The sequence below is a fragment of the Telopea speciosissima genome, chromosome 2, assembly GCF_018873765.1.
Source record: "Telopea speciosissima isolate NSW1024214 ecotype Mountain lineage chromosome 2, Tspe_v1, whole genome shotgun sequence".
Taxonomy (NCBI): Eukaryota; Viridiplantae; Streptophyta; class Magnoliopsida; order Proteales; family Proteaceae; genus Telopea; species Telopea speciosissima.
In genome coordinates, this window is record NC_057917.1 from 5,094,217 (window position 1) to 5,121,903 (window position 27,687).

The window sequence follows — 27,687 nt, forward strand, 5'->3', positions numbered from 1 at the left end:
TTGCACCCTCCTCAGTAAATCACAAGGACATATAACTTCAAAGCCACAATCTCATATTTTAATACAATCTTGCAAGTAGAATAACATTTTAGATCTTAAATCACGGGCATACAGCAGGAAATAGATGGAGAAACACTATAGGAAGAAGAAATTAGTTTACTTTTCTTCGAAAAAAGATCACGCTTATACAGAATGTGTAGGCGTTTAACAAGATCATGTCAGGAATTTGAATTTGGTGTTGTTTAGATGCACTGGACATGTAGGGTATTTTCTGTATGCTTTCCATCTCTTCGTTCTTTACAGCTCAGAATCCCCTCAAATTTAAATCTTTTTATACATCCATTATAAATAAAATAAAAGTAGAAGGGGAAAAAAACATGAATCCAACAAGGAAAAGAGCACCTCATCGACAACTGCCACTGCAAATTGATCGTGATAGCGACTCAGTCCAGCAGTAAGCGAAGCTATGAGGTGCACTTGACTGTACTTTCCCTTGTGAACCTTCATAAAGCATTTCAATAGGTATTCTTCACATTCATCCCAAGGTAACTTACGCAACTGCCTCAGGACATGCTCAATGGAGGACTTATCAAGGTCGGAGAAAAGAAGCTTTCTGATATACTGCAAGATACAGTGTGAAGAAGATCAAATTATGTAAGACAAAAAACAGGCTTACCAGATCACATTATCATAACTATGAACAGATTTATACCTGATGCAATGGTGGACGTACTTTGGAGACTCGAGCAGAACGTTCAGGTGGTTTGCAAAGGTAATAAGCATTTTCTACAAGGGTGCTGTGACGAGGATCTAAATTTTTGACATTTTTCAAGCGCATCAATATCTCCAACATGTTTGCCATACGTATTGTAGTTTCAGGAGATCGATACAGGAAGCGCCCACATGTCTCAAGAAGGTTGCAAGCAACATCTATGTTGTGATGAGTAAAATCATCCAGACAGGCCTGATTAGAGGAGATAGTTGGTTTCCCGTAAGTAAATATCTAATCACATACTAAGTATCCGGATTTAGATAGATTTTCTCCAGCATATAGAAGTAGACAAGTTTGACAGAACCCATAGCAGAAAGATGTCACTACCGTAGGTTTACAATCAGCTTTAGATCTAATAATTTACTACGAAGAAAGAAACATCAATTTCTGACTACTAAAAAATGGCAACTCCAAAAGAATTAACTAGAGCTAGAAACGTTCAGCACTGAATATAAAAATACATCTGCTTACCTTCAAACAACTAAAGACAAGACCTGCTGGTGCAATTCTGAACTTGCAAAGTTCTCCAATAAACCTTATATTCCTAATCTTTGTTTCAATGTTCATTTGGTCCTGATGAATGTTCCAGTCAAAAGAATGAAAATGAGAAAAGAAAACATTCAGGAAAAAAAAAAAAAAAAGAGATGAAATTTGGAACCTAGAATCCACACACAAATAAAAAAAAATTTAGTGCATAGCCTCCTAACAGATGAAGGTGAGAGATTCCATCTTAATAATTATAATACAAAAAGGATGTTGAACCAGAAAATAGACCTTCTTATTTGTCAAGAAGTTGAACTCCTCTTCCAACAACTGCAAGAGCATTGAAGAGACATCCTTCATACACGTTGATAACGTGGCCACCATGCGAGAGTAATAAGGCAATAATTCCAAAGAAGTTCTAGGAACATTAAACAATGCCCGCACAAGCCTTTTCCGATTCGATTTTGAATTTAAATAACAGAACTCCACCTACAAGAGGGAGAAAGAATTCAGTTGAAAGGTTTTTATCATAAAAATAAATGAGATAAAACAGGAAAGTTGAAAGTCGAGAAAGCACAGTAGATTACAGTCAACTGATCAATGAGGTCACGGCTCACACAACCAGGAAGTCTCTGTAACAAAGCATCCAAATTTGTCCCTTCAAGACCTTTCAGTTTCTCCTTCTCACTTTCTCCTTTTCTTTCAGTATCTTTTTCTTTCCCTTTCTCCTTATCTGAGTCTTTAATCTTTTCCTTATCTTTTTCCTCTTTGCCCTTCCCTTTCTCATCAGTTTTCCCTTCTGGTGCAGCTCCAGGGTTTACAAAAACCTCTGCAGTCTCCTGTGAAGCCAAATGACCTTGGTCTGGTTCAGATGCCAATTCCTGAGTCTGTACATGGGGGTGGGGGTGGGGTGGGTTCTTAGTAAGTTGACAGATATAGAACAATATAGTTTAAACAGACAAAGCTCAAGTGTATGCAACTAATGCAAGAACAGTTCACAAGGACTATGCCAACCCAAAATTATGCTCTACATATAATGTACATGGGAAAATTCTATTGTGACCAAAGTTGGTGAAAAAGAAGTTGTAACCTTACCTTTTTGCCCTTTAGAAGTATAACAGATGCATATCGGATGATGGAGGATTTGCTCGTGGTGGGAAAGAAGAGAATAAGGAGATAAGGGAGAATAAATTGTGGGGGAGAGAGCACGCAACTTGCTTTTCAAAACAAAACAACTCTATTCCATAATTCCAAATCGTGGGTGAGGTCTAGCCTCTTACATGTACTTCTAAAACAGAAAAAATACATAAAATAGAAGTCTAACTAACCGAAGCTTTCTATTTGACTTGAACAATTAAATAATAAAAGAAATAACTTAATTAGATAAAGAATCCCTTCCATACATACTCTTTAGAAATAGTCCTAAGCCAACTCAAAACTAACCTTCTCTCGTCCAAACTAAATTTTATCTAAGAAGATAACTTCCTAACTAATAGCCAATGGGCCCCACTAGGCCCTTATTAATAGTTATGGTTCGAGGTCTCGTGAGATCTCGGCGAAGTCTCGGTGATTTTCTTGGTTTCGACAAGTCTAGAGTCGAAACCACATGCGATACCAGAACATTATATGGTTTCAGCTGAGACTTTGCTATCTCGCCGAAATGTCACAAAGTTATATAAATACCATGTTTCGACTATTCTCTCGGTTGAAATTTCGACCTATTCTCGGTAAACTCGACTGGTTTTGCCAGTTTGTGAAGAAAGAAGCTCCAAATCTTACCAAAAAAAGCTTGGAACATTTGGTTTGATGCCCAAGAACAACATTTGGAGGGGATTTAAGCTTGAAGGCCCGGCACTCGTTCAATATTAGGATGAGCATATAGGGATAGGAGTGACTTGGTACTTGGAAGTTGTTGGCTTGTATTGTTAAATGTTGACTCAAAATATATTTGACTCTATATAACAAACAAAGTTGGATGTATGATTTATAAAATGGTTCATAATTTGATGTCTTTTCAAACCTATTGCTTATTTAAGTTGTTCTACTTGAATTATATGTGTTCTAATACTAAAGATTGTGTGGAATTGGTCATATATACAGCATACACTACCAACCTATGGTCCGAAGTTAAACTACCATTTTAGATGTGAATTTTAAAAAATTAAGGGTTTCCACCATGTTTATAGGACTTAAAATAAGCTGTCCTGCAAGTTTCATGACCTAATTAGGTCATATGGCCACCAAAACCAAGGGCCGAAATTTGACATAAAAAATGCATGAACTTGGCCGAGATCTTGCCAAGTTACTGAGACAACTTGGTTTTTTACTGAGACCTTGAACCTTGCTTAATAGTAATTACCTAATTAAAATGCTAATTTCGTGTAGGCCTTATGATTGAGCACATTACAAATAAACACACTTAAAACAAAGGCCCACAACTATATACTATCAAAACAGGTCCAAAATAAAATATCAAACCACTCCCAATGGTGGTGATCATACTCTTGCATTATTCTCCCCTTGTTAACAAAAACTTGCCTTGAGTTTTGTATAATGGGAGGATCTTCAACGCATGATCAACATCCATCCTCTTGACTCTATGAAATCATCAATCAGACCACAATCCAATGATACAAAATAAAAGGTAAGGAATCCATTGTTGAAGTTGCAATGTGGAAGCCAAAAATTGACCGGTCAATCACAAGATCAACCAGTTTATGCTCCTCCATGGTGGAGCTTCTTGGAGACCTGGAGCCACTTCGTCCATCATCAGAGATTTGTCTTCTTGCTCTTCCACCCATTGCTCAATAACTGAGATCAATTTATCAAACGAGGATCCCATACGATCGGATGGGTGATCAGTAATTGGTTCTTAAATTCTCTACATTGTTGCTGAGTTGCTATGATATTTGCTTCAACCGTTCACAAGCTCTCTTACACGAATTGAAGTTAATGGCAGATAGCAAACAAGAGGGCAGGATCCATGGTATTAACAATCAGGTTTGGCTCTAATACCAAGTTGATGCAGATCAGATGATAGAAGATCTGCATGTGGTGGGAAAGAAGAGAAAGAAGAAAGGAAAGAGAAATCGAGGGGACAGAGGATAGAGAGCATACAGCTCGTTTTTCAAAAACAAAACAACCGTATTCCATAATTACAAGTCGTGTGTGAGGTCTAGCCTCTTATACTTTACATGTATTTATAAAGATGAGAAATTAACCTAAGTAAATTTCTAATTTAAGTCTTTATAAATTATAATACACTAAGTAAGTTGACAGAAAACTAACCTAAGCTTCCTACTTGAGTCATAAACTTACTCAAAACTAACCTTATCTCCTCCAAAGTAAGTCCCACAAATAGGGAAAAATTTATCTAACAAGATAACTTCACAACTAATAGGCAAATAGCTAATGGGCCCCACTACTAATACTAACTACCTAATTGAAATGCAAATTTCAAGTACTCCCTTTGGATCTAAAATTTGGGCCTTATAATTGAGCCTATTACAAATAAAAACACTTAAAACAAAAGCCCATAGCCATATACTATCAAAATAGGCCCAAAATAAAAGATCAAGCCACATCTGATGGTGGTGCTCATGCTCCTGGAATAATAATACACTTCTTTCAATTAGGGTAAAATCATGTCATTTCACGTGTACTCAAAAAGGATACAAGACAATGACAGCCCTTGAGAATGACATAATGGCCAGTAACTTTCAAATATTTTGAAAATGCTTTTTTACCTAACTTAAAGAACTTTTGGGAATAAAACAACTTCTCAGTTCACAACTTTGGTTAAATACCATAGATTATATCAAATTTACTGTCGTATACTTATTTTTCCTTTTTATCCGAAACATAAATGCAATGCATTATACTGTTACATGCAATATAATATAATTATTTCATAACTACTATAAAAAATGGGAAAAACTCATTTTCTTTGATAAGCTTACCACGGCCCACCTTAATTGTGCCACATGGAATGATGATGTGGCAATTTTGACTGCTAGATAAATAGCTAATGGTCTGGATTAGCCATGTGTCAATCTTCAGAACCTCATACATGGTCTAAAGTATCGGTATGTATCGTATCATATCGGCGGTCTTGATACGATACTAATGGCGTATTGGCGTCCAACCCAAAAGCCCGAGCTTCAAGGTGGAGAGGCCCTTCCAAGGTCATAAGCCAAACTGCCGCACACTACCCGACCAATGTGGGACTAAACTCCCCTCCCATTCCTGACCACTTAATGGCATCAAACCCAAAAGCCCGAGCTTCAGGGTGGAGAGGCCCTTCCAAGATCATGAGCCAAACTGCCGCACACTACCCGACCAATGTGGAACTAAACTTCCCTCCCATTCCTGGCCATGGAGCTCATTCATTGCATTGGATACATACCAATACGTATCTTTTTTTATTTTAAATACTCTATCTCGATTTGTATTGAATTGTATCGGTCAATATGGGCCAATACGATACATATCGATACTACCAATACGTCCAATAAAAGAGTATTGTGGGTGTATTAATACGTATCGGTATGTATCGGCCGATACGGATTGATACATACCAATACGGCCAATACTATCGATACATCTTGATACAAACCATAAAAACCCTATTTTAAGTCACAGACTTGATTTTAGCTGAGACAAGAGGAGAAATTGAGTACCAAGAGTCTCAAATCTTCCATTTAACCAAGTTTTTTCACACTTTTGGAGATGGGGCTTCTAATCTACACTCAAAAACGAATCAAGGAGTGCTACAACAACTTAGTTTGCATCATTCAACAAGCTGAGATTAAAGATTGAAGGAGATTTCACATAAAAAAGGTAGGTTTCAAAGAAAACTTGATCTTTGTGTTGAAGTCATGGTTTTTAATCCTATTTTTTGCTATAAATCCATAGATTTAGGTAAAACTAAGTTATTCGATGCATCAAACTTAACCATTTGCAAGGATTTGTACTCAAATCCATGAATTTTCACAGAAAAACAAAATTTCATCAATAGAGAATTTTTTTTTTTTTATTTCTTCCAAAAATCAAGTCGTATGACTGGGATCAGCATTGTGCTTATGTTCGGTTGGTGCACAATATCATCGTAATTGCTCCCATTCCTGAAGACCTTTCCAGATATGAGTTTGAACTACCCTGACACTCTTCATGGCAATAGACTATTACAACATGTAAGAAACCTCATCTTTATGACACTTTCAATTTAATGCACTTGTTTGGATATACATTATTCTCCATTTTAGTGTTTATGCAGGATACATGTTATATATTATTTTTTGCTCCAAAAGTGTATTTCTATGTGTATCTTGATCATTTCCATGCGTATCTGTAGGGTACGATACGTATCTCTGATACGATATGATACAGCAACAATAAACAAACTCAGCCTTATCCCAACTTAATGGGGTCGACAACATGGATCCAAATAAAACAAAGTAGGGAAAATAGAGTTCTAACCAAAAAAGGAAAGAAAAGATGGGAAAAGAGGGATGGGGAAAGAGATGAGAAATGAAAGAAAAAAAAAGACAAATAAAAAAAGAAAGATGAAATATAGTAAAAGGAAATAGGCACAACCCAGCACATCGAAAGAAACTTAGCTAAATGGGGTCTACGACATGGATCCTTGCCCTCCAATAGGCTCTATCCGAGGTCATACTTGGTACAAGACCTAGACTATGCATGTCCTTCCTCACCACTTCTCCTATGGTTATTTTAGGTCTGCCCCTAGCTCTTTTAGCGCCTTCAATCGGAATCATATCACTCCTCCTTACTGGAGCGTCCCTAGGCCTCCATTGATTATGACCATACTACCTTAAACGACTCTCTCAGAGCTTGTCATTGATCGGGGCAACTCCCAAGTCCGCTCTTATATTTTCATTCTGTACTTTATCCTTCCTTATTTTCTCACACATCCATCTTAACATCCTCATCACTGCTACACAAAGCTTATTAATATGACACTTCTTAACTGCCCAACATCATGCCCCATACATCATGGTCGGTCAAACAACAGTCCTATAAAACTTTCCCTTAAACTTTAAAGGAATACGTCGGTCAGTACACACAACACTCCTGAAGCACCTCTCCACTTCATCCGTCCCACTTTAATTTTCTGAGAAACATCATCCTCTATGTCACCTTCTTTATTTATGATTGACCCCAGATATCTAAAAAGTCACTTTGCAGCTTCTCTCTTTCCTAATTCGCACCATATTAGTATCCCTTATAATGTGACTAAAATTACACATCATATACTTCGTCTTCATTCTACTAATCTTTAAGCCTCTTGTTTTCAAGGTTGACCTCCATAGCTCTAACTTAGAGTTAATCCCTTCTTTTGTCTCATCCATCAAAACGATATCATTGGCGAAGAGCATACATCATGGGACCTCGTCTTGAATGCTCTTGGTTATATTGTCCATGATAAGCATAGTTGTGAAGGCGTCACCTAGGTGGCTCCTTGGTGTCCAGGCGGAAATGCATGTAGTAAGCGAGCCTACGCTTAACAAGAGTTATGAATGGTGGCCAACTTGACCAACTAGGCGTCGCCAAGGCGGCTAAAGCGACGCCTTGGTACGCCATGAGGGCAAGTCGGACGCCAATCTGGAGTGTGTATTTTTTTTTTCTTTCATGCAATTATATTTTATTCTTTTTGTTTATTTGTTATTGGTTGGTGTATATTTATCTCATGTATGCTGCCACATGGGATAAATAACCTTTAAAACTAAAGATCTAAAATCCCTAAAACTTAAAAGTTAAAACATAAAAAGCTAAAAGCCTAAAACTTCTTCCCTAATAAATTAAAACCCTCGACTCCTTTGTGCAAAAGGTTGTGCGACCTTCCTCCTACCTTTCCAGCTCCGGTAACAGAAACTCGATTCAGGCGAAGGAGAAGTTTCCTCCTACCTCTCGAGTCCTCTGCGCCAAAGGAAAAGCTTCCTCCTCCTCCTACCCTTGCGGCAAAGTAAGTCTTCTACTCCCTATGCTTCTTCTTCTCTGTAGTCTGTACTCTGTAACGGTAACTTCTTCTGATCTTCTCTTTTTTTTTTGCTTGGTAACTTCTATAGTTCTATGCTTCTTCTTCTCTGTAGAATGTAGTTTGTAACGGTAACATCTTCTCTTTTTTTTTTTGCTTGGTAACTACTATCTATGCTTCTTCTCTGTAGTCTGTAACGGTAACTTCTATGTTTTCCATTTTTTTCATTTTAAATTTTAACCTGCTGCTGCTTCTCGTTTTATTTTTTGCTTGGTAACTTCTATGCTTCTTCTACTTCTTCTCTGTGGCCTGTAATGCCTACAGCGGCGGGTTTTTTTTTGAAGTCTGTAACTTCTATGCTTCTTCTGCTACTTCTTCTATGCTTCTTTTGCTTCTTCTTCTCTGCTGCTTTTTTCTTTTTTGGCTTGGTAACTTGGTTAACTGCTGCCTGCTGCTTCTCTGTAACGCACTATTGGCACTAACTCCTGCTGCTTCTCTGTTTTGTTTTTTTTTATTGGTTAACTGCTGCTGCTTCTTCTTCTCTGTAGTACAAACACCTGCTGCTGCTGCTGCTTCTTCTCTGTTTTGATGTTTTCTTTGTAATGGTGAATACCTGAATCACTAAAATAGATATTAGAATATTAGATACTGATGTAGCTTCCCTCTATTTTTTTTTCCTTCGCAAATTGCAATGACATGATGTGATGATGAATTGATGATAGAGCAATGGATGCTGATGCTGCTGCTTCTTTTTTTTTCTTTGAAAGTATGAATCAGAATCATGATCCTTTTTTTTCCTTTGCAAGGATGAATCAGAATCATGATCTCCTTTTTTTTTTTCTTACCCTTCTTGCTTCTCTGATTTTTCTTTTCCTTTTTTTGTAGTTACTTTTATCCCTTGGCACATTGCAAGCTTGCAAAGTCAGCAGTACTGTGGGGTATGATCCATTCAAAGACCCAAAGAGGAAGGCCAAATCAAATGATCCAGGGTGAATGTATGGGTATTGGCCTGACCTTACAGACAAAAACCTTGTCAAATGCAATCTGTGCAAAAATGATTTCAGAGGGGGGATTAAAAGGATAAAGCAACATTTGGTGGGTGGATATGGAGATGTTTTTTTTTTGGGTGAATAAAAATTTCATTACTAAAAGGAAAATCAGCCCTCAAATACGAGGGAGGAAAACAAGAACCGGCAGCAGAAGCTCAAACAGGAGAGCCTGCTGGGAGAAGGGAGATAGAAGAAAGACCCCAGGATACAACAATCAGCCTGTTCCTTGGGGTGTCAATACAAGAAGAAGGAGCAACCAAACTAAGCTTAGATTTGATTTCAAAGGAGATGGAATCCCAAATCTGGTTAGCAGATCTAGATTTGGAGGTCCATTTCCGAAGATTGTGCTCCATCCAAATGTGGTTGATGGCAGCTGAGAAAGCCATCTTCCCAATCACGTCACAAAGAGTAGAACCACCAAAGGTCATATCAACCCAAATCCATTCTCGGTCAAAAGGAAGGATCCTCCTGTTTCTTGGCCAGCATTTGGAGAGAATACCTTTCCAGATAGAGCAGGAGAAAGGGCAGTCAAAGATGAGATGGTTTGTGTCTTCAATCCCATTCCAACATAGACCACAATTGGGAGATACCAAGATGTGGCGGTGCTTGAGGAAAGCTTGCGTTGGGAGGCAGTTGGAGAAGACTCTCCAAGCCGTGTAGCTGTGTCTAGGAATGTGGTGCTTGTACCAGACAAGTTTCCTCCAAGGAACAAGGGGGCGGCGGGTTCTAACAAGATCCCAAGCAGATTTAGAACTGAATTTTTCCAAAGAACTAGGCAGCCAAGTGACACAATCATCCCTTATGAAGGGTCTTCTGGAAATAGAGGGCAATAAGGTCCAGATAGAGGTAAGAGCTGGGGTAGAGGAATCAGAGGGGTCCCATCCGTCAGCATTGAGAATGTCAGCCACCAAGGCATTTCTAGGCAGCCCAAAACCATAGATCATTCTAGGACTGACATGATGAAGAAGGATTCCCATAGGATGCCAATGATCTAACCAGAACAGAGTGGAGTTCCCATTACCAATGTGAGATTGGATAGATCCGAGGACTAAGGAAAGGTTATCTAGAATTTTGCGCCAGGTCCAAGAAGCATCCGAATACATTTGGACAGTCCAAATAGAATCCAAACGGAGAAGACCCGAATATATCCAGTCCCCCCAAATACTTTTTGCCTTGGACACAATCTTCCATAGCAATTTGATGATGCCAGCTAAGTTCACATCCTTTATCCTTCTGATACCCAAAGCTCCTTCCTCTAAAGGATGACAAACAGAGTCCCAACTAACAGGCCGAAGGAATCTAGTAGCATCAGAACCTTTCCAAAGGAAAGAAGACATGAGGGATTCCAAAGACTTGATGATGGATTGAGGCAGCCCATAGATACTTGAGCAGTAAATGTAGGAGGCTTAGAGAACAGACTTGACAAGCACCAAACGACCTGCATAAGAGAGAAGTTTGCCTTTCCAAAGTTGAAGCCGTTTCCTGATAAGATCCAGCATAGGAGTGCAATGATGAGCCGATAATCTTGCCGGGATCAAAGGGAGGCCCAGATATTTCACAGAGAGCTGACCAATACTAAAGCCAAATATACTCTTCAAAACAGCTTTAACCTCATCAGGAACCCCAGCAAGGAAGAGAAAAGACTTGAGGGGGTTGATCTGAACCCCCGATAAATCTTGAAAGTGCTGCAAACAGTTCATGATAGACTCAAAAGAGGAAATGGAAGCCTTGGAGAAGATCATGAGATCATCTGCGAACGCCAAATGAGATAGCTTGAGGGCTTTGCATTTGGGAATAGGGGAGATAAACTGCTGATCAGTGCATAATTGGATTTCCCTGGATACCATTTCCAAAGCTAAAGTGAAGAGGTAGGGGGAAAGAGGGCAACCTTGACGCACACCAACAGTACAGGCAAAGTAACCAGCTGGGCTGCCATTAACTAGCATTGAGAACCTGGGGGTGGAGATGCAGCAGTGAATCCAATGGATGAAGACCGTAGGAAACCTCATCTTGGTCAAGGCTTTAGCAATAAAATCCCATCTCAGAGAGTCAAAAGCTTTATGGATATCAATCTTCATAAGAGTAGCAGGAGAGTGGTTTTTCCTTTCAAAACCTCGGACAATCTCATTGCACAGGAGGATATTGTCAGAAATACTTCTACCAGGGATGAAAGCAGACTGATTTTCACTGACAAGGAGATCCACCACAATCTTGAACTTGAAAGCAAGGATCTTAGCTATGAACTTGTAAATCAGGTTGCAGAGGGCAATGGGCCTGAAGTCTATCATCACTGAAGCTCCCTCCTTCTTGGGAATGAGACAGAGAAAAGTATGATTCACCTCAGAGATCTGGTTGGGGTTGAAGAAGAAGCTTGTAATGGCTTTGATGAGATCATCCTTAATGATATCTCAAGCTGCTAAGAAGAACCCCATGCTAAAACCATCTGGCCCAGGTGCCCGATTCAGCTTGATGGAATGAATTGCAGCAATAATTTCATCCTCATTGGGAATAGCACTAAAAGACTGAATGAGCTCATTTGGAATGAACTTGTTGAGCACATTATCAGGGATTGGAGCAGCCTCATCCAATGGACCCGAGAAGAGATTCATGAAGTAATTCACTGCCATATCTTTGATATCTTTCACATTTGTGACTGGAGAACCATTAGGAGCATCCAACTAAAGAATGGAGTTGTAGTTGGTTCTGGATTTCAAGGAGCGGTGGAAGTAGGCTGAGTTAGAATCCCCCAAGTCCAACCACTTGATCTTGGACTTTTGCTTCAGGAAACTTTCTTCTTGATTGAGGAGCATGGCTAATTCAAGAGCAGCACCTTTTTCATCAACAGCCAATTGGATATTGAGATTGTCCATTTGGATTTGCAGCTGGACGTTTGCAAGCTTGTCCTTGCAGTCCTGCACATTTTGAGAAACATTTCCAAAGGTGCTAGAATTCCAGCCTTTGAGGGCCGATTTCACATTCCTAAGCTTTCTTGCCAAAACTAGGAGAGGGGAGGAGAAAGCTTGGACAGGCTCGTCCCAAGCATCCTTCACAATGGTCAAGAAAGAGGGGTGGGAGGACCACATGTCAAAGTATTTAAAAGGCTTTGGACCAAAGGAATTATAGGGTTGGATGGAATAAGGCTATGGGACTATGATCAGATATACCTGGAGTATCAAAATTGGCAGAGGAGGAAGGGAAGGAGGATAGCCAAGTTTCATTCACTAAAATCCAATCCAACTTGCAGTCAATTCTGGAAGGACAAGCCCTTTTATTGCTCCAGGAGAAGGGGGGACCTGTCCACCTGAGATCATCCAAACCCAGGTCTTCGATGTAGTCATTGAAATCAGACATTGATTCAAGGTCCAAATGATCACCTCCCTGTTTCTCAAACCCAAATCTGATAACATTAAAGTCACCACCAATGCCCTAGGGGAGAGAGCCTATGGGGTCAGCAAGGTCACAGAGATCAGACCAAAGAGATTGTCTCAGAACAGGGCAATTGAAAGCATAAGTAACAGTGAAGAAGAAGGAAGATTGGTTAAGGCAGTACGAGAAGTTTAAATGAATGTATTGGGCTGAAGAGGAGACCAAAGAAATTTTGATTTTAGAGGGATCCCATAGCACCCATATACGACCGTCAGGGTGGTGAGAAAAATTGGATAAGAAGGACCAGCCGGGAACAATGGAGTTGGAGATCCTAGTAGCATTGGGTTCTTTGACATGGGTCTCAAGCAAGCAGCAGAAAGTAGCTTGATGATGCCGAAGATGGGAGCGAACAACAACATGTTTACAAGGGGAATTGAGACCCCAAGTATTCCAAACGATGCCTAGATTCATTGAAGGGGCTTGGAGGGTTGTAACTCAGTCCCTAGAAGCCGGGACATAACGCTGGCACTACGAGAAGCAGATGAGCTCTGGTGCCGTTTGTTGTAGGAGGAGGCAGTGGGAATAAAACCAGCAGAGGTCGAAGGATTGTGGGAGTTGCAGGGGTTACTGGTAGGAGGGGAAACGGGCAAGGACGAAGGAGAGACCAGGCAGTTAGACATTGGATCAGGCAGGCGGGTACCCGACCCGGATGGGTTAAGAGGAGAGTTGGTCAAAAAAGAGTAGGGCCTAGAGAAGGAGACTGATCTGGCTTTCTTTCTTTTTTTCTTCTCCTTCTGATTCTTGTCTTTCTTTTTGGATTTACCTTTTTTAGGGGAGGGTAAAATGGGGATTTGGGTAATAAGAGACGAGGAGGGGGAAGGTAACAAAAGGGGGGAGTGGTCCACTAAAAGAGGAGAGAAGTTGTTAACGTTAAAAGGGGAATTTTCGGGAAGAGGAGGGGAAAGATGGGAAGCAGGGGAGCAAAGGGTAGTGACGAAGTCACTCGCAGCCGGAGGGGAGCCAGGCTGCAGAGCCTACAAAGACGACGACAGAGGGTCTACCTCAGAGATGGTAGGGCAAGCAACAGCAACAATCAACGACAGAGGATCTTCCTCAGACATGCGAGATCGACTTCGAGGGATAGCAGAATCGATGAACTGCTCAGTGCAAGTGGCAGGGTCCGTAAGGGTGTCATCCGTTAAAGCTGCAAATCGGTTATGACCGATGGATAAAGGAGGGGAACCTAGAATACTGCCTTGCCAGACTGCAAGGGCATTCCGGTGCCGGCAGTGAGTTCTCAAGCGTGTGCGACCTCTGGAATGGAGAGAGTCTGAGAGATGAGGGTGCTCAGATCTTTGCTCAGGGATATTCTCAGGTGGACGAGAAGGGTCTGAAGGAGCACAAAGGGCTGAGTCATGCCCAAATTTCTTGCAGAACAAGCAGTGAGGGGGCTTTCAACCAAAGTGAACTTCCTGTTCGAACGAGTGTTCATCACCATCGTTCACAGTGATGAAGGTTGGAAGGGGTTCAACTGCAGATACTTCGACGCAGATGCGAGCATAAGCGAGGCGTAGTTTTCTCATAGTGCGCATGTCCGAGAACATCAGTTTCCCTAGCACCGATCCCACTGCACTGAGGCCATCAGTACACCAAAAGTGGAGGGGGAGACCAGGGAGTGAAACCCAGAGAGGGATGGAAGATAGGTCAACACGGCGGAGCTGCCAGTGTCGATGCCACTGCCGGAGGAAAATGGGGGGCATCTTGCCAACTTGCCATGGCCCACCTTCAAGCACACGGTTCTTGTCTGTGTCATCAGAGAACTTGAATATGAAAAAGCCATTATCCAGGAGGTAGATGTCAAGGTTGCCAAGAGATTTCCATTGTCGAGTTAGAGAGGCTTTAACATTATGTAAGGAGGGTCCGGAGCCGAGAAAATGACCCACTAAACAGGATTCCCAGATCTTGGCTTCATCATCCAGAGCACCAGAGAAGCAAGAAGCAATCTTGGTAGACCCAACAACTACAGGAGCTACAAAGTGAAGGGGTAGACCTTCAGTCGAGGTAGGGGAGACGAGGGGGGAGTTGAAGAGAGAGCTCCATCTTGGAGGTTCAGAAGGGATGCCAGAATCAGTAGGAGGGTCAGGGACTAGTGGAGGAGGGACAGGGATTGGTGGGGGAGAGGAAGAAGGCATTCTGCCAGCAGGGGAAGAGAGGCAGGTTACCGGAGAATGCAGGTTGCCAGAGGAGAGAGACTCACAGGTTGCCGGAGGAGAGGGTCCATCGGAGGTTCCAGCCACCGTGGCCTTAGTGGTCATCAGGGGAGTTGAAGAGAGAGCTCCATTTCTGTGTTTGTGGACTTTAGTTTCCCGCTTATTGAAACTGGATATGGAGATGTTGCGAAGTGCACCAAGACAGCTGCAACAATTGCTCAGGAGATCAATACAACTTTAATGCGTAGTAGGAAGAAGAAGTTAGCAGATATATTGGATGATGATGAGGAGGAGGAAGGAGCGACAAATGTAGAGGTTGATGAGCAGATACAGTCTCAGTCTGGTCCTGGTAGGTCCCAGTCTTCTACCAAAGTTTTTCCAAGCTCTGGGACAGCTGCAAAGAAAAAGAAGTGTGCCATAATTCAGCCACAAGTAAGGGGTCCCATGGATGCTCATGTTGGACGAACCCCTGAACAAGTGGTTGCTAACAGGAGGCTTAAAGGTTGTAACCAGACTATACTAGAGAACCGGATGAGATCAGCCGAAGAGAAAAAAATAGTAGATAATCATATTGTAGATTGGCTTTATGAGTGTGGAATTCCATTCAATGCACTAAAGGTAAGAAGTTTTGAGGTGATGATTGAAGTTGCACAGTATGAGTCAGGATATAGGCCCCTTACTTATCATGAAGCGAGGGTGCCGTTGTTAAAGTCGGCAAAGGAGAGAACTGCAAAGATGAAAAAGACCCAATGAAGGGTATTGGAAGCAATATGGATGCACACTCATGTTTGATGGGTGGACAGATAAAAAGGGAAGACATTTGATCAATTTCCTTGTCAACTGGCCGAAGGGAACTTACTTTATGGGTTCTGTTGATGCATCGAGCTATGTACAAGATGCAAATATGTTGTTTCAATTGCTTGCTAGCAAGGTAGAAGATATTGGGGAGGAATATGTTGTGCAGATTGTTACAAATAATGCTGCCAATTATAAAGCAGCCGGTGCATTGTTGACGGAGAAGAGGACTAGGCTATATTGGACTCCTAGTGCAGCCCATTGCCTTGACCTTATGTTTGAAGATATTGGTAACTTGAAGGCATACAAGAAGGTGATAGTGAAGGCTAGGAAAATAACAACATTCATCTACAGACACACACGCCTTCTAGATGCTATAAGAGCCTGAACAAATGGGAGAGATCTTATGAGGGCTGTTGTAACTAGATTTGCAACTTCATTTCTGACACTCCAGAGCTTATTGAGGCATAAGGATGACTTGAGACATTTATTTATTTCTGATGAATGGAAGAATTCTAATTTGGCAAAGATAGAGGCAGGAAAGAAAGTGGTTGAAACGGTCTTTGCTACTACATTTTGGAATGGTATGGAAGACTGTATTAGAGCAGTAAAACCACTTATTGTTGTTTTGAAGATTGTAGATGCTAATGAGAAGCCTGTCTTGCTTGAAGTCTATGTTGCCATGGAAGAGGCTAAAAAAAATAATAAGGAAAATTTTGGGGATAAAGAGAGGTTGTGGAAGAAAGTCATAAATATTGTTAAAAGACGATGGGAGTGTTAGATAGAGCGCCCATTGTATGCTGCTGCATTGTTTCTTAATCCTGGAAAGTTTTATCAGTATACAGAAATTGGGGATTATCAAATGAGACAGACTTTACAAATGGCTTTTAATCAAGTCACTGCAAGACTAGTGCCTGATCCATCTTTACAAGACAAGATATGTCATTAGGCTGGTGAATATAGAAATGCTCGAGGTCCTTTTTCAAGCAGTATGGCGATTAGACAACGGACAACCATGAGTCCTAGTAAGTAGCTAATTGCCTAATTGTTTAATATTATTTAGTTATTTTGTTTGTAGTTTGTACCTACTTTGTATGATATATTAATCCAATTTTTTCTTATATTTATACTTTATAGTTCTTTGGTGGGATACACATGGAGGTGTTACTTTTGAGCTTTCAATGATTGCACAGCATTTACTGGGTCTTTGTTGTACCTTTTTTGGTTACGAGCGCACCTGGAGCACATTTGATTTTGTAAGTATTTAGTGATTACATTTATTTCTTTATTTTTAGACTTTTAATTTTGTTATTAGTTTATAAAAGAATGAATTGGGATCCACTATTGAATTCAGATTCACACCAAGAAGAGGAATAGATTGGAACATGAACATTTGAATGATCTAGTCTATGTTCAATACAATCGCCGCCTTCAAGAAAGGTTTCGACAAAGGCGTAAGGAGAATAGAAATTATGATCCCCTAGTGCTTGATGAGCTAGACTAGACTAGTGGATGGATGGTTAGCCAACCAATGGATTATTTAGTTCATCCCTAGGATGATCTCACATGGGGCGCTGCTGATAGAGCAATAGGGGAATCTACATCATTTGAAGGCCAAAACCGATCAAGGAGAGCTCAAACATCAACCTCTGGAGCAATCAACCTCTACACACGTCGTAATAGAGGGATGGATGTCACGGGCCGAACGGCTATTGTTGAAGATGATTGAGGATCAAATGGAGATATGGTAAAAGAGGAAGATGTGAATGACGACAAGGATGTCGTAGATGATTTTGGAGAAAGGGCACGTGGTTCCATGGAACAACAACATGAAGATCATGATCAACTACCAACTGCTGATTTACTTGATGATGATTTGGATTAAATCATTTGACATTTGTATTTGGATATATATGGATATTTTGAGTCTTTGAAATTGACACTTAACTTGACTCTTGAGTATTTGACTGCTTAAACTGGGATATTTTGAGTCTTTGCCACTTGTATTTTTAATATTCATACTCATCTTATTTCCTTTCCCCCCCCCCCTTAATTTGATTCATCTCTTCTTTCTTTTCTATTAATTGTTTTTAACAATTAACATGCTTACTTGCATTGTTAATTTTCAGGATTGATACAAAGAGTCATGGACAACATGAACATCCTGATTCTTGACAGTTGACATCTCTTCAATTTTTTCATTTTCTTGGTAGCATCCTGGTTAAGGTATGCTATGCAACTATGTCTTTTATGAAATGATGATGATATCACAATAGTTAGCTTTTATGTAGGACTTGGTGATTACTAATTAGTGATTAATTGATTACTAAATAAGAGAATGTTGATTAGTCATTTGTGCTATGTCTTTTAGTTTCTTAATTAATTTCTGATGTCTGATTATTCTGAATTTTTATGTAACATGTATAATTTTTCATTTTGATGACTTGAGGTAGCTTAAATTTAATTTTTAATGACATAAGGTATGATACTATGATGCATCATGCCATCATGTATTGAGTGTTTTTTTTGGGGGGGAGGGGGAAACCTAACACTAGACCGCCTTTACCGCTTAGGCGGCTGCTTTACCGCCTAAGAGCTTAGACAGGCCCCCACCGCCTTGGACCGCCATGCCACCATGACAACTATGATGATAAGCGCAAAAAGGCACGGACTCTGATATGATACGATACCTGACATTCATACTTTAAACCTTGGCCTCATACAAAAATAACCTCCTGTAGTCCTGTGTATTGACATGGATCCCCATGTACGTCCATGCATGCCCTACAGTACTCCAGCCACTACTATGCACCACTCCATAGTCCTGAATTTTCAAACGTCAAATTATCCACTTGGCAAACTCTGTTTGGGAAATTTTACATGTGAGAGGGATCTACAAACAAACAACTACAACAACAAACTCAGCCTTATCCCAACTTAATGGGGTTGGTTGCATGGATCCAAACAAAACAAGGTAGGGAAAACTGGGGTCTAAAAAAACAAAAAGGAATGAAGAGATGGGAAAAGAGGGATGGGAAATGAGATGTGAAATAAAAAATGGAAAATGACAAATGAAGGATGGGAAATATGAAAGATGGAAGAGGGAAGAGGCATAACCCAGCAAGTCAGGAGAATCTCAACTAAATGGGGTCGGCTACATGGATCCTTGCCCTCCAATAGGCTCTATCCGAAGTCATACTTGGAACAAGACCTAGACTATGCATGTCCTTCCTCACAACTTCTCCTATGGTCATTTTAGGACTGCCCCTAGCTCTTTCAGCTCCTTTAATCAGGATCATAACACTCCTTACTGGGGTGTCCCTAGAGCTCCATTAGACATGACCATACCACCGCAAATGACTCTCTCGGAGCTTATCATTGATCGGGGAAACTCCCAAATCAACTCTAATACGTTCATTCCTTACTTTATCCTTCGTAATTTTTCCGCACATCCATCTTAACATGCTCATCTCTGCTACACAAACCTTCTCCATATGACACTCCTTAATTGCCCAACATTCCACCCTATACATCATAGCCAGTGGTACAACAATCCTACGGAACTTTCTTTAAGCTTTAGAGGAATACGTCAGTCGCACAGCACTCCAGACGCACCTCTCCACTTTATCCATCCCACTTTAATTCTCTGTGAAACATCATCCCTTATGTTACCTTCTTTATTTATGATTGACCCCAGATATCTAAAATAGTCACTTTGTGGTATCCCTCTTTCCTCAATGCGCACAATGTCGGTATCCATCACAGTATGACTAATTACACATCATATATTCCGTTTTCATTCTACTAATCTTAAAGCCTCTTGTTTCCAAGGTTGACCTCCATAGCTCTAACTTAGCGTTAATCCATGCTTTTGTCTCATCCACCAACACGATATCATCAGCGAAGAGCATACATCACTGACCTCGTCTTGAATGCTCTTGGTTTAGTCGTCCATGATAAGAGCAAATAGATAAGGGCTTAAGGCTGATCCCTAATGTAACCCAACCATAATTGGGAAGTCCATGCCCTGACCTCCCACAGATCGCATCGCTTGGGGTCAGGTGTCCACAAAATTTTGCCCCAATCCGATCTTCCAAGTAGCATATATTTGGTCCGTTCTGGAAAGCTCTACGACATAAAGATATATTAAGCTATTATATATACTACATAATATGTTTATAAAAAGGTTTCACGTTTAAATAGGAGTGAAGTTTGGCCCAGACTGGACTGATCCAAGCATATGCCAGGTCCTGCCCTGCCTGGCCCGATTTGCAGCCCATTCAAGAAGCAAACAGAAACACCATACAACAATGGAATATGAATCAACTTTGCTGCCAAAAAGGAAAATGACACTGCAGATTTAGAAAACAAGATACACCCATATGAGTGTGCAAAACTTCAAGAACCACAGCTATCAGAGAGTGACCCACAAAAATATAAATAAACAGTTCAGAACTATGAGCAAAAAATGAGCTTTAGTATTAGTAAAATCTGCAAATCTTATTCTTATAAATCAGAAACAGAGTGCTAATGCATTAACCTTATAGCAGGCATCAGAGCCTTGGACACACTCCCATACTGGAGAAACCGAGGAAACAGACCACATCCATTGTCCTTTATCAGCATGTTAAAGATCCACCTGTCAACTTATAGCTTTGCTTGGGTTCCAAGTGGCTATGCCTCTCAACCTTTGTTCATTACATAAATTGGAAGAGCCAGAAGTACTCTGTAACCTAATATAATTAGCCTTGCTTATGTTGTACATGGTTAAATCTCTCAACCAACTTAAGCCATGGGTGTTCTATATAGCCTACAAACTTTCAATTGTTGGTTGAGATGGTTTTCATACGTGTCCTACACTCCTACGTTATGGCAGAGATGGTTTTTTAGGTGTTCCATGCAGAGTTAGAATTTGTAATAGTTGCTTTAGGTTTAACTAAAAATTTTAATTTGTCTCTTATAAGTTATAACTAATGTAGGCAAAGATGTGTTTTTGGACTTGCAGAATACTATTTCAATGAGCATGACTTACAATTTATATATATTCTTAACAATATTTTACAAATTAAATTAACAAAAGTTGGACAACTCCCCATGACCAAGCATTTCTTTCCAGCCTGTATGTGGTCTGAACCCAGATTATTGACAAGGATGTATATCCATCTCGGACAATCTGGGTTGTCCATGCCCAACCTGGTGTGGCCAGTAGTCAGAATCTCGCGACTCCTACTGAACACAGGCTCATTTTCTTGTTCTACCCCTATCACATGTGAAAAGCAAGAAGATGGTAACAGCATCCAGGATTTACTGTCTTACAATTGGTTGATCTTGCGTCTTGGGAGAATGCTCGACCATTTTTGGCTCTGCTTCTCCAAGTAACACAGCAGGAACAAATGCTCTGGATAGAACAAGAATAAAATGCATGTCAAGAAAATAATGATTAAGAGATTTCATTCAACCAATCACCATCTGAAGGACCATCAGACAATAGAATACTTATCAAAGGTTAAGGGCTTAAAGCATATGATTACCAATTACTAAACATAATCCTATCAATACAAACCTCAGATCGGGCAAGCATTCATAAAATGCCCTTGTATCTTCGTCATCCCATACTGGTTCAAGAACAGAAGACTCTTTTCCAGAAGCAGGAGATGATGCATCCTCTCCACTTGTAACCCTGGTTGTGTGACCATCCTCTGGCATTACAGGAGGTTGCATATCAAGTGCTTCTGCTAAACTGATAAATAAGAAGCCATAAGACTCAATAGAAAATAGGAATTAGAGAGTTTGCTAATTAGAAAGAATAATAGAAACCTCATACAATAAATAAAACATGCAAATTTTAGTAATGATATAAAAAAATGCCAGACTCTAATACACTTTACAAGACCAGCAGCACTATACAAATAATCTACTAATATCAAATCATATAGCTGCTCATACTATACTATTACATTTATATGACATTTTACTATCATATCCACCTCCCCCAGCCCAGGAAGATTTGTTTAATTCCGATTGGATTTTCAGGCTTTTTGTTTAAATCCCTTATGTCATTTCAATTCATAGTTGTCACATCGTCACGGCGATCCAAGTCGGTGGAGGGGTGTCATGTCGATATATCGACATGTCGCCCGCCATGGCGATCATATCGACCATGTTTTATTTTTTATTTTCTCTATTTTTAATGTCATTTAGTATCCTATAATATATACCCTATAACATACAAAATTAACATGAAAGTGTACTACTAATCTACTATGGTTTAATTCATGAAAGTGTAATATCCATTAGTGTATATGAAATCATGGATTATCAAATAATTGATACGAATAGTCTTGCTGATAATAAAGTTGAAAAATCATCAGAGTTGAGATATGATTCATATGAAAGTGACTACAAAAATAACAAAACAAAAAAAAATTACAAGAACGTAATTTATATTGAGTGAATAAAGCTAATAAACAACCCATCTAAATAAAAAAAATTTGTTCATGTGAATATGTGATTGTGTATTAGTCAATAATGTATTAGTGTTTTCCATTTGATTTTTTTAAATTTTTTTTATGTTTAGGAAAAAACGTTAAAATAAAAAATGGTTAAAAAAAATTATTGTTACAAAATTAAGTTTTATAATTTGAAACAACCATGTCGCCCGATATGGCCATATGTCGTGGTATGGCGTTCATGGCGGCGCCATGGCGACGAAATGGAGGCCATATCGGTCGATATTCTTACATCATCCATATCAGTAGTCGATATGCCCAGTTCTCCAGCGATATGACGCCATGGCGGCATATGGCGACGCCATGACAACTATGTTTCAATTTGACAAAATATATACAAAAGTCAATTTCTTGGACATTTCAATTGAAATTAGAAAAATGAACCAGAGTTTGGCAAAACATTTTCGTCAATTTCAATTGAAATCTGTTAAAAAAATCAACTAAAGATTTTCTGACTTGTCACCATTTCCAATTTCTTTGTGTTCTTATTTTTCTTCACTAGTGCCTTGATATACCCCAGATATACCTTCAAGGTGTTTAGTCAAGTTTCAGTACCACCTTCCTGGTTTCTAGACCTCGCTAAAAGGAAGACCATGGTCAGTTATCATAAACAAGCGGAAAAATTTTACAATGCAAACTGAAGCTGTGGAACTGACTTTTTCTCTTTGCCTCTGACTGATGTTGAAGCACTTGGGGATTAATCTTAGAGATGTTTTAACGTGGTCCTTGGCTTGATAATAGACTTAATCAAAAAACAGGCATTTGGAGACTCAAGATGCCTTTAACTGGAACAAGCTGGCTTTCCTGCTTACAATTTTGGGTGGGATTTCTGCCTTCTACTTAATTGGGACTCACTTTAAAGCTAGTTACAAGAAGACATGGTTGGAAAGCAGCGACCAACGAAAAAGCAAACTCATGGCAACAGGAGGATGCCTTTCTAAAGATCACAACTTCATTTCTAACACTTCTACCACTAGCATTCCCACAAAATTTTTGTCTTTACTTGAGGTTCTCGTTACTATTGCTGAAAGGAAAAAAGTAATTACAGCTGGCCATTCTTCAGAAATGATGGTAGAGATCTTCAAACACCACCAAATGGATTAGATGTTTTCCTTCCAAAGGAAATGGGCATCTTGGATTTAAAGGAACAACTACTTCTAAATGTTGCGGAACATCAACATTGAAAGTTATAACTTGCTGCAGAACTGAAGTAGAACATGATAGCACAAATAGATGTGGGACTTTTCAGGTTGCTATCAACCATGGGATGGGTTTCTGGAAGCACTCTTTTGTCTTTTTGGACAGTGTTCTTGCCCTCTGGTAGCACATTATAAAAGAAATGGTGGTGTTCATGGAATTAGGATGATAGCTGGAAATGGGCTATGCCCAGAGTGAATACAGTTCAGCTATCCATAGAGAACTCAGGTCATCGGTCTTAAAAATGCAGGTGGATATAGCTGTCTGTGGACTAATTCAAGAGAAGCTCTTAATGATATGAAATTCCCTTTCCTTGCTGCACTGCTGGCATTACTGGAACATGCAAGCGGATATAGCTGTCTACAGCCTTATTGATGTAGATCGGCATGAAGAAGAGAAGTGTCAGGAATTACTGTTCAACGTGAACAGTGTCACAGCCCATATTGCCTTGATGGGAATCCTTCTAGAAGACCCAAGTTGAAGACTAAAAGACTGTTCACGTGAACAATGTCAAAGCCAAAATTTGCTTTGTTTGGGATTGATTTTTAGAAGATCTTGTGGTCCCATCAAGTGGAGGAAGATTCTATCCTGATGCTGCCATAGTTTAGTTTCTATTTTCAGTTTATATTAGGTAGTTTCTAATTTGATTATCTTTACATGTTTAGAAGGCTGAGTTAAAAAGCCTTTAGAAGTTTCTAATTTCATTCAGTTTCTATTTCCATTAGTAACTATTTTCATTATTTTCTATTTTCCAAACAGTTGCTATGTTTACTTTCTATTCTTGTAGCCTAGCCTCAGTCTATATAAAGGCAGAAATTGTAATTGATTGCGAGAGAATTAATGAATGAAGTTTTGAGGCATTCTTGCACTCGATTATGGGAGTAAAACCCCTGTTCAACAGCTGGGATAGCTGTGGGTGAGAGACCCAGGGCTGAGAAAGCCCATCTCCTACCCCCTTCTTCTTCTATCTTCTCTTCTCCTCCCTTCCCTGTTCATTATATACTGCTGTGCTGTTTCTGTGACTGCAATAAACTATTGGAAGATACCCTTAGAAGATTTGGGTCAACCTACCATCAATTGAAGTGCTGCTGCTGTTGCTGATCAACATAAGGAGGTTATTCACACCTTGCGGATTCAGTTCTGCCCCAGTTCCTGCTGCAACTTCAAGGTTGCATATCTCCATATTCCTCCATCGAAATCTGCTGGGTTTTGGAGCATAGATCCACACCACTAACCATCCCACTTGATCCCAGTTGTGACCTATTCTATTGGCTAGATTGTTCTACAGCACCAACCGTCTATTTTCATCCCCAACTCATATATCTCCACTTCTGTCCATCAGAAGAGAACCAAACTTTCAGCAAAGATTATCCTCATTGCCTACTCCACTCAATCAACCTTAAAGCCCATTCTCACCGCTGAATTGCCTAGTATTTGTTGACTTCTATTTTGGTGTTTACCTCCTAAATCTGATTTGCTTCCGTTATTCATGATCTGCTGCAACTATTAACGATCCTACTGTAGAGTGGTTCTTAATTGAACCCCTTCTACATTACTTATTCAAGAGAAGCTCTTAATGACTGGAAATTCCCTTCCCTTGCTGCACTGCTGGCATTACTGGAGAATGCCCCATCAAATCAATGATGTGAAAACCAAAAGGTTGACAGTTGGAGAAATCAGGAACTGATACAGTCAAGTCCAAAACATAGACCTTCTTTCACATGTACTTCTTCAACATCCCTCTAATGTTCCTCTGGCTGATACAGAGCATCCGGCTGGTTCAAGCCCAGCCCAGTTCTAGCTGGTTCAAGTTCAGCCAGTTCAAGCCAAGCCCAGGTTCAAGTCCAGCCCAGGTTTCTGTCCAGCCTGGACTGAACTAACTCTGGCCCTTGCAGCAATTTCGTGGACCCTTGGGACTGCCAAGTTCTGGGCCCACAAGTCAACAAAGTCCAGTGACTTTTCAGTTTCCTAGAATAATTTATTATTTCTTGTAACTAGTTTCTTGTTTATTGTTCCTAGGTTTATTGGGTTTTGTTTTCTATGTATAGGGGATAGCTCCTAGGTGTAGTAATTGTCTTTAAAATTTCCTAGTTAGAAGTTTGAAAGTTGTAGTTAATGTTTTGCTGGGTTTAGTTTCTAGGTGTTGGGAATTTCCATTTAGTCTTGAAATTCCAACAGTCTCTTAATTTATTTTGATGTAATCCAATAGACTATTAAGTCTCCTTTTTCCCTATAAATAGAATTCGTGCAAGGCTGCTGTAGCCATTCCAGATTTTGAACAAAAAAAGACTTGTCTTCTCTTTGAGAGTGCTTGTGAGTTTATCAAGCTTGCTTGGGTGGGACTCCTAAAGCGTGGCCTAGGTGGGACTCCTATGGCTGAGACACTAGTGGGACTCTAGTTGTCTAAAACTATCTTATTTGTTTTTAATACATTTCAAGTTCCATTCATCATCAACTATTCACCAAGTAAGTTAACCATCTTCATCACAATCGTTCCTTTCATTCCCTCTCATCTGCTACCTTTCTCCACATCAAACCCTCCAGCCGTGGCCTATTTCTTTACCTTCCATTCAACCAGAATCGACCCTGGCAGCAGCCATTCTTGACTGCACCACTGGCAACAAGATTACTTGGAATCTTGGATACAAGACATAAAAGAATAACTTGGAAACGCAGTCGTTGCGGACAATGCAGAATTGCTTATTACAATTCTAGATAGACACATAATACAAGATCAGAGGACAATGTCTGGTAATAAAGACGGTTTGCTCTCTGATGAATCCATGGCATCCAAAATCCCACAAGTGAAATCATCTGAGGATCACCATGGTTTCAAAAGATATGGAAGTTATGAGGTAAAAAAAATTTCCCTTGGACAGCTGTGAAGGAAAAGATCCTGATGATCAATCATTCATTGGTGGACGAATAATATAGCCCTTCAAGAGTTTTTTCCCCCTTTTAATAAGCAACATCAGGATTTATTATAGGAAAAACAAAAGGAAGAGAAACAAAACTGAACTCAGACAAAAAGGGCCCAAAAAGAAAAAAATAGCAGAGGTAGCTGCCAGCATTTCCAGTCCTAGATCCCCAAGCAGACACCAACAACCCCTCCCAAGTCCTACCTCAAAGGCCATTCCAGAGGTTAATAAAATTGCTAATCTATTTCTACTGAGAAAACTGTTTGTATGAGGAAGTTGAATCTGTCTCGGACTTACTTCCAGCATGCCTTTTGCTTAAAGCACGCGGGGCTATATAACTGGTAGAATAGACCAGCAATGGGCAAAGGATATTCCAATCTTAATTTTTTCTTAAGATGCTTCCAGCTAAACAGGAATGCTAGATTCTCATGAAGCCTCTGTGCGGCATAGTCAGCTGGCAGCTTTGGAATGAAATTAACTCCTTACAAGATTCAAAGTCAAGCAGCAAGCAGGACAAGCTTAGTACCTAAGAACTCCACCACAATATCTTCCTTGGCCCTAGTCAGCAAAGAATGGATGGGTCTAAAGTAGGCTGACTATAAAATATATCCGGAAGTGTTAATTGAAGACATAAGTCATGCAGCACTAACACCACTCTTACAGAGCATCCAAGTTGAGATAAAAGGTTTCTGCTGATACATGTAAGATATATGCGAGCAATGCACAGCTATGAAATATAAATTTATTCTAAGTAACAGGGCCAAAAGGAGGCTCTCATATGTAGCAGCTGGGAAGCCAAAAGATGAGTCCAGAAAGGTTACACAGAATCATCCCTGGAGTTCAAATCAACTGGGGCATCTTCACATAAGTATATCAAGAGAAAATATCAATGAAGAAACATACGATGAAACACCACGGAATAACTGATCGTAGGATTTCCGCAATTTTTCATATGAAGCAGCATTTTCTTCGCTAAGCTCCCCTTTGGCATTTAAAATCTTTGCATTTTCATGTTCCAGTTGACGAAGTGACTGTCCAGTAAAGAAAGTAACAGTCAATACACTGCTTACAGATACATGTGGAGAACATAAGTGGACATAAATAAGAAAACAAATACAGATAAGAATTCTATGAATGGAGAATGATCAATCTCATCACCACACTGAAACAGAAATGAAGAAAACCAATTCAAAATGAGCACCTCAAATCAAAAACATAATCAAAAGGCTCATGACTCTTACAGCATGCTCGGAGTGGAGGAGTTCTGCAGCAGCATCATAGTAGGTGTAGAATGCCTTCCTAAAGATTTTCTTTTGATCCGCTGTTATATTGAGGCCCTTAAAAAACTGCATTGAAGTGTCAGCAGAAACCCAAGACTTGAAAAGAACCAT

General features: G+C 39.9%; 1 protein-coding gene across 1 annotated transcript in view; it reads right to left on the reverse strand.

Annotated features, from left to right (window-relative positions):
• Nucleotides 1–27,687, reverse strand: part of LOC122652080 (regulator of nonsense transcripts UPF2) — a 54,450-nt gene that overhangs the window by 4,741 nt on the left and 22,022 nt on the right. The window contains exons 6-14 of the mRNA XM_043845750.1: nucleotides 27,538–27,642; nucleotides 27,200–27,327; nucleotides 21,236–21,412; nucleotides 20,989–21,070; nucleotides 1,843–2,142; nucleotides 1,547–1,744; nucleotides 1,244–1,345; nucleotides 713–964; nucleotides 403–621 (exon numbers count right to left, since the gene is read on the reverse strand). Of these exons, the coding sequence (XP_043701685.1) occupies nucleotides 403–621; nucleotides 713–964; nucleotides 1,244–1,345; nucleotides 1,547–1,744; nucleotides 1,843–2,142; nucleotides 20,989–21,070; nucleotides 21,236–21,412; nucleotides 27,200–27,327; nucleotides 27,538–27,642 (1,563 nt within the window). The remainder of the gene's footprint in view (nucleotides 1–402; nucleotides 622–712; nucleotides 965–1,243; nucleotides 1,346–1,546; nucleotides 1,745–1,842; nucleotides 2,143–20,988; nucleotides 21,071–21,235; nucleotides 21,413–27,199; nucleotides 27,328–27,537; nucleotides 27,643–27,687) is intronic.